This window comes from Chionomys nivalis, chromosome 15 (genome assembly GCF_950005125.1).
Source record: "Chionomys nivalis chromosome 15, mChiNiv1.1, whole genome shotgun sequence".
Lineage (NCBI taxonomy): Eukaryota > Metazoa > Chordata > Mammalia > Rodentia > Cricetidae > Chionomys > Chionomys nivalis.
This window is the reverse complement of record NC_080100.1, coordinates 23985528-24000633: the sequence shown is the minus strand read 5'-3', so window position 1 is coordinate 24000633 and position 15106 is coordinate 23985528. Positions and strand designations below refer to the sequence as shown.

At 39.8% G+C, this 15106-nt stretch overlaps 1 protein-coding gene across 1 annotated transcript in view; it reads left to right on the top strand.

The window, feature by feature from the left end:
* Nucleotides 1-15106, top strand: part of Nup155 (nucleoporin 155) — a 51499-nt gene that overhangs the window by 13996 nt on the left and 22397 nt on the right. The window contains exons 12-20 of the mRNA XM_057789904.1: nt 728-828; nt 3359-3529; nt 4618-4728; nt 5565-5659; nt 7189-7277; nt 7912-7974; nt 10302-10449; nt 12217-12283; nt 13581-13696. Coding sequence (XP_057645887.1) covers nt 728-828; nt 3359-3529; nt 4618-4728; nt 5565-5659; nt 7189-7277; nt 7912-7974; nt 10302-10449; nt 12217-12283; nt 13581-13696 — 961 coding nt within the window. The remainder of the gene's footprint in view (nt 1-727; nt 829-3358; nt 3530-4617; nt 4729-5564; nt 5660-7188; nt 7278-7911; nt 7975-10301; nt 10450-12216; nt 12284-13580; nt 13697-15106) is intronic.

The following is a 15106-nucleotide window of genomic DNA, read 5'->3' as shown; positions in this document are numbered from 1 at the left end:
TTAATGTGTATGTGTGTTTTGCTTACATATATGTATGTGCACCATGAGCATGCCTGGTACCCTTGGAGGTCAGAAGAATGCATCAGACCTCTAGATGTGTAGTTTTCTCAAATGACTTTGAGTTGCCACATGGGAGCTGGGGACTGAACCCAGGTCCCTGCAAGAGCAGCAAGTGTTCTTCCCAACTGCAGAGCCATCTCTCTCAGCACCACTGCCACCTCCTTTTATTTATTTTTTTTTTAAAGGCAGAGTCACACTGTACAACCCTGACTGGCCTGGACCTCTCTATGTATACCACACTGGCCTTGAACTTACAGAAATCTACTTGCCTCTGCTTCCCAAGTGCTAGGATTAAAGATGTGTACTACTATGCCAGGCTCTTCCACCCTATTATTTTTCAATACCCAAACTTAATTTTCTTTTGCAAGAAGAAGATCTTCAAATAATCAATACTTTGGATACTATCACAGCACTTTTTAAAATTATAACCTTATTCCCATGACTCGTATAGGTCTGGTATTTCTTTTTGTCCAATTTATTTGTAAACATTTTTAGGTATATATTTTATTTTTCCAAGCACCATTTATTCAAAAACAAAGTCCTGTTCTTTCCTCATTAGATGGTTTCCACCATTGTATAAATTGTGTATACTGTTGGTAATTATTAAGGTTACTGGGAGCGCAGATTATTTAGCATCACATAATAATTTTGTGTGTTTAACTTTTAGGAATTCTATTAATGACAGCATCAGAAAATGAAGATAATGACATTTTATGGTGTGTCAACCATGATACGTTTCCTTTCCAAAAGCCAATGATGGAAACTCAGGTCAGTAGTCCTGAGACCTGTAGTGAAATCCGTCTGTGGTGCTGCAGGCGACCCAGCACTCAGGCAATCCGACGTGCGGTCACATCCCTGTTGCAGTTAGGAATGTTTTAAGTGAGAAATAGTATGGAGAATAACTTTGTCTTTGGAATTATTGCTATTTTCATAATAAATGATTTGAAATCTTAGCGGGGCACTGGAGAGAGGCTCAGAGGTTGGAAGCATTTGTTCAATCCTGAAGACTGGAGTTCTGATCCCAACACCGCATGGTGGCTCAGAAGCACCTGTAGCTCCAGCTGTAAGGGATCTGATGTTCTCTTCCTGTTTCCTTATGCCCCTAAACACTAGTGTGGACACACACTTACCACAGACACAAATATGAGTACGTGGGTATACAAAATTTTAAAGAAAGAAATTTAAAATGTTTTTAATTAAATTTTTTTATATATGTTGTATGTTTGTTATGTGCATGCCTGATACCCATTGAGGTAGATGAGTGCTGGGAATCAAAACTGGGTTCTCCATAAGATCAACAAGTCCTCTTAACCTCTGAGCCTTCTCTCCAGCCCCAAATAAAGCAATCTTAATTAAGAGTAAAGAAATGTTTCCTCTTAGTTCATTTTGTTTGTATGTTGTTTTTTTTTTTTTAACTGTCAGATTATATTCATCACACATGGATCTTTTTGGCAGTTCTCATTATGTAGCCCTAGATGAGTAGATCAGGCTAACCCTGAACTCACAGAGACGCACCTGCCTCTGCCTTCCAGGTGCTCAAATTACAGGCATGTGATGCCATACCCAGCTTCTCAAACATCTTAAAAAGGAAACACTGGGCTCAGCATAAGTCATGCACACCATTAGTTCCAGCACTCGGAAGGCAGATCTATGTGAGTTCGAGGCCAGCCTGGTAAAGATTCATATCATAATAAACATAGGAATTTTGATCTCAGAAAAATACAGATGCAGTCCTGATTGGGGACAGGGATAAAGGTCAAAATTTACCTCAGTGTCGCTTTGGAGGCTTGCTTTGACTTTTGGCACCGTCATATTCTTAGATTTAATATTTGCCACTGTACTTTCTCTGCGAAGATGCCATGGGATTAAATGAAATCATGTACATAGAACACTCAGATCATTGCCTGGGACAGAGAAAGGGTCTAATAAATGTTAACTTTCTGTTGTTTTACTTTTGAGACAGGCAGGCTTCACTCAAAAGCCCAGGCTAGTCTGAGACTCAGTGTGTACAGTATGTAGCCTGGCTGACCACAGACTGTGTTCCTCCAGCTTCAGCCTCTTCAAAGCTTGGGTTACAGGCATGAGTCACCACACCCAGCTTAACTATGTTTTAAAGTAATTTTTTAATTTGTATAATATTTGAGTTCTCAAACAGATGTGAACTTTTATTTAAAAATAAGAATATATGCCACCAAGTACATGTAGTACATAACACTGATAAAATTCTAGTTTTCTAAAGGTGGGTTTGTAAATTTTATATAGACTGGGCATTGAATTAATTAGGGAATTATATCAACATTCTTTTGGTTTTTCAAGACAGGGTTTCTCTGTAGCTTTGGAGCCTGTCCTGGAACTTGATCTTGTAGACCAGACTGGCCTCAAATTTATGCCTCTCGAGTGCTAGGATTAAAGGCATGCCCTGCCACCACCCAGCTTTATCAGTATTTTAAATGTTACAATGATTCATGGTTTAAGAGAATATCCTTATTTTCTGGAGATGCTTGGAGACGTATTTAGGGGACTGGGTCTATCACTTTCAAGTGATTCCGTAGAAGAAAAATGTGCAAGAAGAGAGAAAGCAAGATTCTGGTTGTTGAGGATAGGTATTGTGCATATGGATGAAGAGTATATCTTAGCATTTTCCAGTGCTTGAATTGCTTTCCTAAAATATCTTAGAATACTAAAATACTTTTAGTTTTTTGGGTTTTTTTTTTTTATTTTATTTTTCGAGAAAGGGTTTCTCCGTAGCTTTTTTTGGTTCCTGTCCTGGAACTAGCTCTTGTAGACCAAGCTGGCCTCAAACTCACAGAGATCCGCCTGCCTCTGCCTCTCGAGTGCTGGGATTAAAGGCGTGCGCCACCACCGCCCGGCATACTTTTAGTTTTTAAAGGATCTTACTTTAGGAAGGAAATAGAACAATGGAGAACACAGTCTATGCCAACAAAAAAAACACTGAATCTGCCAGTTATATCCTTCTGCACAGAAACTTAGATGACCGCTCTCTGACTGTATAACCTGTGACCCCAGTCTTGGGAGACAGGCAGCGAGGTTGGGTCTGAGGAAGCCTGGAGAGCATAGTGACAGTGTCTTCAAAAAAGGAAGGAAGAACGAAAAAGACAGATTTCGTATAGAAAGAAAAGAATAGTGTGGTAAAAAGCTAAATATATGTGGAAGGTACCCATGGTATTGAATTTAGGGAGGTTTCTTTGGTTGTTTTGTTATTTTGGTTTTTTGGTAGGTTTTGTGTCCTAGAAGCTTTGGCTTCAAAATATGAAAGCGATGTATTTCTTTTCCATAGATGACAACACGGGTTGATGGTCACTCCTGGGCTCTTTCTGCAATAGATGAATTAAAAGTAGATAAAATCATTACACCTTTAAATAAAGACCATATCCCAATCACTGACTCACCAGTTGTCGTCCAGCAGCACATGTTGCCGCCAAAGAAATTCGTTCTCCTCTCGGCACAGGTATGTGCATATCTGCTAACCATAGAGGCAAGGGAGCTCTATGAAGTATACAAAAGGCCTCTTCTCATAGCAGTGCTGACAGCTGAACCCAGGAACTCCTGCATGCTAGTGAGCACAGCACCACTGAGCCATACTCCTGCTCTGGTATTATGCACAGTTCAAAGCATTTCAGGGTGGAGGTGGTTCTTGTAATCTGTCCCGAGGATTAGGGGAGACGCTGTGTGACCATTTCTATAGAGCTGTCTGTTTCATTTATTGGCTCAAGATTTATATGTCAGAGAAACTAAGTTTTGCGTTTTAGTTTCACATGATTTTCTTCCTATCTTTCTCTCTCTTTCTCTCTGTCTTTTGATTTTTCGAGATAGGGTTTCTCTGTGTAGCTTTGGAGCAAATCTGGAATTTGCGCTGTAGACCAGGCTGGCCTCAAACTCACAGAGCTCTGTTTGCTTCTGCCTCCTGAGTGCTAGGATTGAAGGTGTGTGCCACCACTGCCCAGTCTCTCATGATTTTCTTAATTTGTGATTTAACTCTATTGAAAACTTTTTCATACAGACAAGTTTCAAGTAGTCAATAACAGTTATTTTTTAGAATTTGTTTTGTACTGAACTATTTTTTTCTGTTTGAGATTTATTTAAAAAATAAAACTTTCATGTTTTTCTAGTACATTTATAATTTTGTTCTTGAAACCTTGGGTCTGTTTGGAATGTATCCTGGTTAATGGATGGCTAAGGATCCAGCTTTTTTTCTATGAATAGGCATATATACCAACATATAATAATGATATGAATAATCTAACTAATTCTCTAATTTGAGGAGCAGCATGAGAGGGGCAAGATTATTAATTTTTTGTAGATATGAAAATTGAATATAGATTGATTGTTGTGGCAATCTTGTCTGGTTTTTTTGTATTCTTGGAGTAGCTTATTGTTAAACAAGGCAGTAGTCAACTGTTAACAGCCATGCTTTTGTGTGTATCACTGGCTGTGCATGCCAGGCTAGAGCTCTGCCCCTGAGCTACCTCTCCAGCCCTCTGCCAGTCAGGCCTGCCAATGGCGTACTCATGTTCTCTCTCGCTGTTGACTTCTCAGGGTAGTCTTATGTTTCACAAACTTAGACCTGTGGACCAGTTGAGACATCTGCTTGTGAGTAACGTGGGTGGAGATGGAGAGGAGATCGAAAGATTCTTCAAATTACATCAGGTAATTATGCCCGGTAGTGTGATATTTTAAATAAGGAAGCAATAAGGCTGTCAAAATTCTTTGTAAATTGGAAGTAAAACACTGTAATACCCAGATTTTCTGTTCTCTTTTGTACTCGAATCAGCGTATATGAACTGATACTGAAAGTAGTAATGTCACAGGGCTTCTCCAGATTTATCCTCTGATTTTGACAAATCCTTATTAAGGTATACTAGTAAGAATAATATTGAAGTCGTATGGGAAAGACAATTTTTTCTAAACGTGCCAGGCATTACTTTATGAGCGTGCATATGTACTGTGTGTTCCAAGCACACTGAATAACCTAAGGCGGGAAGTTAAAGTGAAATGTGAAGACATTAGTAGATAATAGTCATAACTTAATTGGTAGATTTAAATCTGAGAAGGCTTAGTTAAAATTAGTACTGTCTAATTAAAGCACAGACCCAGGATTCAAACTACCTGCTGAAAATATTCCAAAACTGGAATGAGAATCTTATATTTACTACACTTAGTTTAGTTTTAGTTTTTGCTTTTTGTGGACTGTGCTATAAGGACTGTTATACTGGCTTCTAAAAATCGTGCCTAGCACATGGTAGATACTCAATAATGTTGGCTCTTATTGATAATTTCTTAAAATTAAGAGGATAGATTACCAGAATAAAAGATAAAGAGTAACAGTTGATCAAACCTTAATAAAGAGAAAGCATCTTTAATACTGTGCCTGAGCTAAAATTTAAATCTGGGTCGTTCGCTGTATTGATTGATTTTATTACATCAGCAAGTATTTGTTGAACACTTGCTCCAACTTTGGGTTTGTCTTTAATTTTTCCTTACAGGAAGACCAAGCTTGTGCAACTTGCCTCATCCTTGCTTGTTCCACTGCTGCCTGTGATAGAGAAGTGTCTGCTTGGGCTACACGGGCATTTTTTAGGTACTCGTCGGGGTGGAGTGTGTGTGTGTGCGTGCATGTGTGTGTATGTGTGTGTGTTTATGTAATGAGCCACTTCTTTGTTGGAGTCCATTCTCAGAGTAGGACATAGGGCTTTTTACCCATGCTATACAAGCCCTAAACACTGTACCTCTGAGCTACATCCTTAGTCCCAAAACGTCCATCAACTACCTTAAAAATATTGTGAAATATTGGTATATGGAACACTTGCTTTTTAAAAAGATTTTATTTTATTGATTTTATATATATGAGTTCTCTGTCTGCATATATGCCTTTATGCCTGAATAGGGCATCAGATCCCACTAGAGATGACTGTGAGCCACCATGTAGTTGCTGGGCATATGAACTCAGGACCTTTAGAAGAGGAGCCAGTGCTCTTAACCACTGAGTCTTCTCTCCAGCAGAAGACCTGCTTTTTTGGTTGGTTGTTTTTTGTTTGAGTATTTGGTGGTACTGGAATTGAATCTAGGATCTTAAACCTGCTAAGCCTAGGCCACTTTAAAAAAAAAAATGTTACTTTTTGTGAATGGGTGTTTTGACTGCATGTGTCTGTGTAGCTCATGCATGCAAAGCCTTTGTGAGCCAGAAGAGTGCAATGCATTTCCTGTGGCGAAACTACCATGTGGGTGCTGAGTACAGGAACTAGGCAAATTATTCAGATTCGTTAATAAGAGTGAGATCGAGAAAAATTATAATGCTGGTGGAACAGGCTGATTAGCAGAAGGCGTGCATTACTGTTCTCTAGGTTTTCATTGACTTTTGGTCTTGTTTTGCGCTTTTCACTGAAGTCACTCCTCTCCATGCTTTTTTCTTCCTCAAACATAACCAGTTCTGTTTCACGTGTATCATTGGCCCTGAGGGATTCTGAGTGCTGGGATTAAACCAGAACTCATCTTTCCTAGTTAAGCACTGTTCCACTAACCTTTGCACCGGTGTTCAGAGATTTTTTTTTTTCTGTAAAATATTTCTGAGAATTTGAAGTGTGAGTGCACTGTGTATGTTTTAAATGTTTAGGGCGGAGTGATGGCAAAGGAATTAAAAGCACTGGCTGCCCTTTTAAAAGACCCAAGTTCAAGTCCCAGCACCCACATGGCAGCTAACACTATCTGTCACTCTGTTACCCAGGGATCTGACCCCCTCCTGTAGCCTCCATGTGCAAGGTATACGTGGTGCACAGGTATACACAAAGACAAATCTTTAAAAAAATATTTTGAAATTTACAGCTAATCATATTCTATCAGAGAGATGACTGTGTCGTTTCATTAAGAGAATTATTCACTACATATCTGTAATGTGTTTAGACATTAGTAGCGGCCCTCTAATTTCCTGGTAGCAATTTCAAGTCAACATTAATTGAAAAATTATGCTAGGTATAACTCTCTCTGCTGGCACCATACCTTAAAATGTCTGCCATTAAATAAATAAGCTAAAAGGAGCAGGAGTTATCTATCCCAGCTTGTCCCAGTTACAAGAGCTTGGTTTAATAAGTCATTCTTTTGTCACACAAATAGATATGGCGGTGAAGCACAGATGAGATTTCCAGCTACTCTTCCCACTCCAAGTAATGTTGGTCCCATCCTGGGGTCTCCAATGTATTCTAGTGAGTATGGAACATTAAACTGTAACTTGGGTTATATTTTTAAATGATGACATACTTTATGCAATAGAGAATTTTATTGTTCTTTTAGAATTAGTCTTAGTATCTATATTAGTAATGAGTAAGTCTAGATAGTTACTGTTGAATCTAGTTTTGTTTGTTTGGTATTGGTTTTTTGTTGTTTTGAGATAGAATCTTTCCATGTAGCCTTTGGCTGGCTTGGGACTTGCTATGTAGACCAGGCTATCTTTAAACTCAGAGATTACCTCTGCCTCTGTCTCCCAGTGCTAGAATTAAAAGTGTGTGCTGCTACCACGCCTTGCAATATTGAATCTTTAATGACTACTAAGAAGCAATATAAATTGTAACTAGTAGTATTTACAGAGTTTATTTGGTATTCAAAGAGAAAGAGATAAAAAAGAAAAAGAAGGAAGAGATGAATAATCAAGTAATAAGAAAGTTCGTATCTTTGTCTTCCAAATGGAGAACGAGTGCTGACTAGTTGAAATTAGGATGTGTCTGATTCTATGATAGGCAGTGTTAGTCACACTCATAGTAGCTTTCTTACATAGTCTGGATCAGATACATAGCATTGAGAAAGTATTTGACAGATCTCTATTCTCTTTTTCCCTTGCAGGTTCTCCTGTTCCTGGTGGTGGTGTCTACCCAAATCCATCCACTTTGGGGACACCGGCCCATGGTACTTATTTTCTATGTTCTGGCTTTTTACTTCTGTTCACTTTGAAGATCTAACATTATTAATTATTGTTTTTAATATTTTTATGTTGAGAAGATTAACTTGCCTAATTCCTTTAAAAAAAAGAAAGAAAGAAAGTCAGAAGCTGAGATAATTCAGGTGATAGAATTGCTTCCCACGGGCATGAAGACCTGAGTCCGGTCTTCACAGCCATGGAACAACTATCGTGGTGATGTGTGCTTGTTATTTCCAGACTGGGGGAACTTCCTGGCCTGCCAGCTTGACCTGCTAGCTGGGTTCCAGGCCCAAGAGAGACTGGTAAACAGGAACAACAACCAAGATTGCCCTGGCAGCCCAGATACATTCTTACAGCCTTGGTCTGTGGTCACATGCACACACACTGTACTCTGCCAACAGAGTGGCATCCAAGCCAGTTTTCGCATTTGACTATCAGTGCCTCACTTAGGAACTCCTGTAACGGTGGCATCCTCTCACTGGCATATGAGGATTAACTGCGTTCTGGTGACTGTAATTGTTCTTTTTCTCTCTAACATTAGAAACAGCGATTCCAAGTTTTCTTTTGTTCATCCTGCCTTGCCTACATGTGAAAGTTTAGCTGAAAAAATCACTTCAAGTCTGTTATAGAATATTATTTTAAGGTGTATTTGTTTCTGCTATGGAACATTTATTTGTTTAATGATGCAAAGATATGTTACTTTTTTTTAAAGATTTATTTGTAATACACACAGTGTTATGTTAGCGTGTATACCTACATGTCAGAAGAGGGCACCAGATCTCATTACAGATTTTTTTGAGCCACCAAGTGGTTGCTGGGAATTGAACTCAGGACCTCTGGAAGAGCAGTCAGTGCTCTTCACCTCTGAGCCATCTCTCCAGCCCATGTTGCATTCTTTTATGTTGCATTTGTTTAACTCTGTGAAGCTGTGTTACTTTGCTTGTCTAAAACATCTGGTTGGTGTAATAAAGAGCTGAATAGCCAATATCAAAGCAAGAGAAAGGATAGGCATGGCTGTCAGGCAGAGAGAACAAAAAGAGGAGAAATCTGGGAAGGGAGATAGGGGATCTAGGAGAGAAAGAGGAGGATGCTAGGGGCCAGTCACCCAGCCATCCACGGAGTAAGAGTGAAAGAAAGATATGCAGAAACAGAGAAAGAAAAAAAGCCCAGAGGCTAAAGGTAGATGGAATAATTTAAGTTGAGGAAAGCTGGCTAGAAACAAGCCAAGCTAAGGCCAGGCATTTGTAAGTCAGAATGAGCCTATGTGTGTGATTTGTTTGGGAGCTGGGTGGCGGGCCCCCAAAAGAGTAAAGGGTAAAACAACTACACAAATCTACCCTTTTTTATCAAACAGAATTAAATGTGTATCTGTTTCTTCCATTATTTTTAAATATTTCCATTTTTTGTCTAGATAAACCAAATGGATTATTGAAATTTCTAAACATTTCAGATTTCTTTTTTTTAAAACATTTTTATTAATTTGGTAATTTCATACATGCATGGTATGCTTGAGCATATTTAACCCCATGTCCTTCCAGAATTACTGTCCTAAAGCTCCACTCCTCAACCTCTCTCCTCTGTCTACATCCTGATGGACTGGGGCCACCCACTGTAGCATACAAGGACCATACCAACCCTTAACAGCCAGAAGCCATCAACTGTTGTAGCTCCTCAGCTAGGGTAGAGACTTGTGAGCCCTTCTTCCATGCTGGAATGCTGACTGGTTCGCTCTTGTCTAGCCAGCTGTGCAGTGAGCTCATGAGTGTAGCTGTCCTGTCATGTCCAGAAGACACTGTCACCTGTTCCTCTCTGACCTCTGGTTCTTACAGTCTTACACCCCTCTCACATTGTGCCTTCTGGTGGTGGGGTGGGGTTGGGCTGTGATATAGGTGTCCCATTGTGACTAACGATCCACAGGAACTTATGCTCTGCATTTCAACCTCAGTGAATTTCTTTGTTAGCCACCATTTATGACACAAGGAATCTTCTCTGATGAGGTCTGAGAGCCTCACTGATCCTTGGAGACAGAGATGTGGATTAGAGCGCTGTTTGATACTATGTCCATTTAGCAAAATAGCAGTAGTAAGCTGGAGTTCATGAGCCCCAACGGTGAACCTAGGATTTACTTTTTTGGCTTTTTGAGGGTTTCTCTGTAGCTTTGGAGCCTGTCCTGGAACTCACTGTGTAGACTAAGCTGGCCTTGAACTCACAGAGATCCGCCTGTCTCTGCCTCCCAAGTGCTGGGATTAAAGGGGTGCACTATCACTGCCTGGCCTAGGCTTTACTTTTAAGAGACTTTCTTCTCTGTGTGCAGGTGCTCAGCTTCCTACCATGTCAACCCCAATGTATGCTGTGGGAAACCCAGCAATGCAGGCTACAAGCATGGGTGGTTTGACTGGACCAGAGATTGTGTACTCAGGAAAACACAATGGTATTTGCATTTACTTTTCTCGAATCATGGGGTAAGTATTTTGTAGACTACTATTGTCCCATTTTGTCTTATTTACAGTAGTGACGTATTCTTAAATCTATATTTGGGACATTACTTAGTGAGTTTTATTTTTTATTTTACGCCCATCCACTGATTAAGATTGTTTTTGCATTGCTCAGCCCTTTAGCTGTATTCATTGTTTTATTTCTGTGCATATAGCCTCAGCTTACATCTTCATGCATATTAATAACTAGCCTCATAGAGTGTCCTGTTTGTAGATTTCAGCTGGAGGTCTGGTCTTACATATGCAATCAGATGCAACAGTAGAAAGAGTTTTATTTATCTTGGTGGTATTTCTATATGCTTCAAGGCCCATTTATCCACTGGTGTGAAGTGACCATACAATTCTTTTCTCTGTATGGTCTCATCCTTCAGTATGACGGTCAAGCGTTTGTCTCTTGCTGGTGGCAGGGTTGCAGGAGAAGGTAGAAACTTGCAAAGCCTGTCAGTGCCTCAGTTTACAGCAGTGCCATTCTCTATCCTGCCTTATCTGGCCAGCCTTAATTCAAAAGGTGGGGGGCAGTCTCCATCCCTTTAGGGACGGGTATGGAAGTCATCCTGCAGGGGAAACTGGTAGAGGGAAGGATGAATGATGGTGGCCCTTGTAGTTCTCCCCTAACTTCTTCTTCTTTTTTTTTTTTTATAAAATTTATTTATTTATTTATTATGTATACAACATTCCTTCCATGTATGCTTGCTGGCCAGAAGAGGGCACCAGATCTCATTCTAGATGGCTGTGAGCCACCATGTGGTTTCTGGGAATTGAACTCAGGACCTCTGGAAGAGCAGTCAGTGCTCTTAACCTCTGAGCTATCTCTCCAGCCCTCCCTTAACTTCTAATTAGCTGCCATGTGTATATATATATATATATTAAGTTACATGTTGAGATAAATACGTGTGTGTGTGTATATTACAATTTTTATTTTATGTATATAAATGCTTTTCCTGCATGTATATGTATGTGCGCTGCGTGTATGTCTGGTGACATGGACCCAGAAGAAGGCATCATATCTCCTGAAAGTGGAGTTACATATTGTTGTTAACTGTCATGTAGATGCTGGGAACTGAACCTAGATCCTCTGCAAGAGTAGCACATGTTCTTTTTTTTTTTTTTTCTTTTTTTAGATTTATTTATTTATTATGAATACAGTGTTCTGTCTGCATGTATGCCTGCAGGCCAGAAGAAGGCACCAGATCTCATTATAGATGGTTGTGAGCCACCATGTAGTTGCTGGGAATTAAACTCAAGACCTCTGGAAGTACAGTCAGTGCTCTTAACCTCTGAGCCATCTCTCCAGCCCGCAGCACGTGTTCTTAACCACTGAACTTTTCTTTAGTAGGCTTTCATTTAATAGACTCATTCTGGAGTAGTAGGGATGTTATGTTTGAAAGTTTTCCTGTTTTTCCACTTTTTTATTGGTGTGCATGCATGATGGAGGATAAGGACATGCCACAATGTACATGTGGATGTCAGAGGACAGTTTGGTGAAATCATTTCTCCTTCCACCTTCACGTGGGCTCAGGGGATGGCATTCAGGCCACCAGGCTTGTACTACAAGCAAGTGTCTTTTCTTGCTGAACCAGCTAGCTCGTCAGCCCTGTTTTCCATGAAACATAGTAAATAGTTGCTAAGTTTGAAAATCTGATTAGAGCATTATGTTCCTACGGAAAAATAACTGCATGTAATAAAAGGTTGCATTCATTTACAGTATAATAATTAAAACACTTTTTGTTCCAGAAATATTTGGGATGCTAGCTTAGTTGTTGAAAGAGTATTCAAGAGTTCCAGCAGGGAGATCACTGCAGTAAGTTTCTGTGTGTCGTCTCCATCTCCTTGTTTGCCCGGAGCCAGTAGGTGACGTCAGTAGGTAGAATTTCATGTGTCTTAGTGTCGCAGTGCCTGTCCTCTCTCTAGTTTGGATCTTGTCCCTGTCACTTACTAAGGGTTTTAACACGTCACAGCCTGCTACTCTGCTGCAGAGCGAAAAGAACTGTCTCTTTCTCAAAGCTGTTGTGAGGTCAGTCAGCCTAACATTTGGTCTCCCCATCTGCTCTCACTTGTTGGCTCGTACGCTAGAAACTCTCACAATCTCAGCACTGGTTAGCCTGCGTTCACACCCTTCTCAAATTGCTTTAAATACCTTACAGAGCTTTGTCATCACAACAGACAGGAAAATTTCTTTAGAGAATCTTTTTCCTTTACTTTTCTTTGTGTTCTGTTCTGTTTTTCCATCTGGTTGTTGTTTTTCAAGGCAGGGTCTTGCTGTGTATTTCAAGCTGACTTTGATTTGTGGTTTTTTTGCTACAGCCCCCAGTACTAGGATTGCCCACATGCACTGACTCCACCACCAACCCGAATTGTCATGCTCTTGTAGAGTTCACCTTTCTTTTTGTTTTTGTTTGTTTGCTTTTGGATGTTTTTGTTTTTGTTTGGGAGAATGGATTTTTTTTGGTTTTCAAGTCAGTTTCTCTGTATAGTACTCACTTTGAAGACTAAACTGGCCTTTAGTCTAAAAAGATCCACCTGCCTCTGCCTCCCAACTGCTAGAATTAAAACTCACTTTTCTATTAAGATACATTTTATCTAACATAGTACTTGTATGTACTTCAGAATCATCTGCCTCCCAACTGCTAGAATTAAAACTCACTTTTCTATTAAGATACATTTTATCTAACATAGTACTTGTATGTACTTCAGAATCAGTGGATAATGATAGTAGGAAGAAGGATTCCTTGAAGACAGGATGATTTAATAGCCAGAAAAGGCCATGAGGATGTAGGTGTTGTTAATGTGCTGTACTGGGATCTGAACAATGACCACGGAAATGTGGAAAGTAATTAAGATGTTCACTTAATATTTGTGTTTTTCTGCACATAAATTATATGTTAATGTTAAAAGAGCAGGAGAGGAAGTTCATGGGTCCTTCTTTGCCCTTTATTTTCGCTAACTGGATGCTGAGTGGACTTAAGAACTGTACTGTTTATAAACATAGTGTAGCTCACAACTAAACTGTATATATTCAGTGCTGACTCTAATGAGTACTTTTTTATGCATGCACATTTTCTATGTCTTTAAACTTTTGGAAACTCTCCCTCTTACAGATTGAAAGCAGTGTGCCCAGCCAGCTGCTGGAGTCTGTGCTACAGGAACTGAAGGGTTTGCAGGAATTTCTAGACAGAAATTCCCAGTTTTCTGGAGGACCACTAGGAAATCCAAAGTAAGAAACAGACTTATTTATTCACTTTTTATTGTGTATGAAGGATGCTTTTTCTTTTTTCTTTGAGGCACGGAGATGAAACCCAGGGCCTTGCGCATGGTAGGCATGCTACTCTACTACTGAAATACAGGCCTAGATATTCATTTTGTTTCCCGTTGTATTTTGTTGAAATATTAGGCCTATGCCGTACAGTCGTTATATTTTATTATTTTATCCTATTTTTTTGGCTTTTGGTTTTGGAGACAGGGTTTCTCTTTGTAGGCCTGGTTGTCCTGAAACTCATGGACCAGGCTGGCCTCCATATCACAGAGCTCTGCCTGCTTCTGTCTCCTGAGTGCAGAGAGTTCAAGCGCTGTCCCTTTAACTGGTGCTTTCGTGTGGATCTAGTGGATTCACAAGGTCACATACCATCTCTCTGATCCAATCCTGCGACATTGTCCTTGTTTCAGAAACTCTGTGCCCGTTATCAGTCCCTCGCCATTTCCTCCCTTCCAGTTCCTGTGTCCAGTAGTCTGCTTTCTCTCACAGTGACTCGGCCTGGTATTTTACCTACAGGGAAATATGCAATGTCTGTGTGTGTGCTTGGATTATTTGTTTCCATAATGTTAGGAAAGACTCTGTTCATTTCTACGTTACTGTTTCTCTGTTTTTTAAAATGATCTTTATGTTGTGTGGGTGGGAGGGGTGTGTACCACGGCATCTGTGTGGAGTCCTGAGTACAGGTGCCTGAATTGATTCTTCTGCCTCCATGTGGTGTGGCTTTTGGTCATCAGACTCGGCAGCAAGCCGTTGCCTATTAAGCTATCTTACCAGCTCAGACATGTTATTTTAAATAGTGTCTGTTCTTTCTAGCCATGTTATAAATCCAAGTACTTTTTTTTTTTGACAACTTTTCCTTTTTCATGGCACCCGGCTCTTGTGATATGGTTTAACAATCCTACGAATAAACTTTTGAATTAAGTTAAAGCAGAACCACCATTGGTGGAGTATTCATGGCTCTCTGATGGTCATAAAAACAAAATGACAGCTGGACACTAAACTATGCCAATGTTCTTGTAAATTTGCCGTGTTTTTTTTGTTTTTTTTTTTTTTAAGGCCAGGTGGTGGTGGTGCATACCTTTATTCTAGGCACTTGGGAGACAGACACATACAGATCTCTGAGTTCGAGGCCAGCTTGATCTATAGAGTTCCAGGACTGACAGGGCTGCACAGAAACACTGTCTCAAAAACAAAACAAAAAAACCTTAAGATATTAATGAAATCCTTGAAAAGACTGCTGTGAACTGTCTAGATTCTTAAGTGTTTGTTGTGAATCTTGTTTGGTATTTCTTTGTTTTGTTTGTTTTTCAGTGAATTTTTGGCATATTGCAGTCTTCAAACATGTGGTTATCTCTATTGTATTTGCTTATT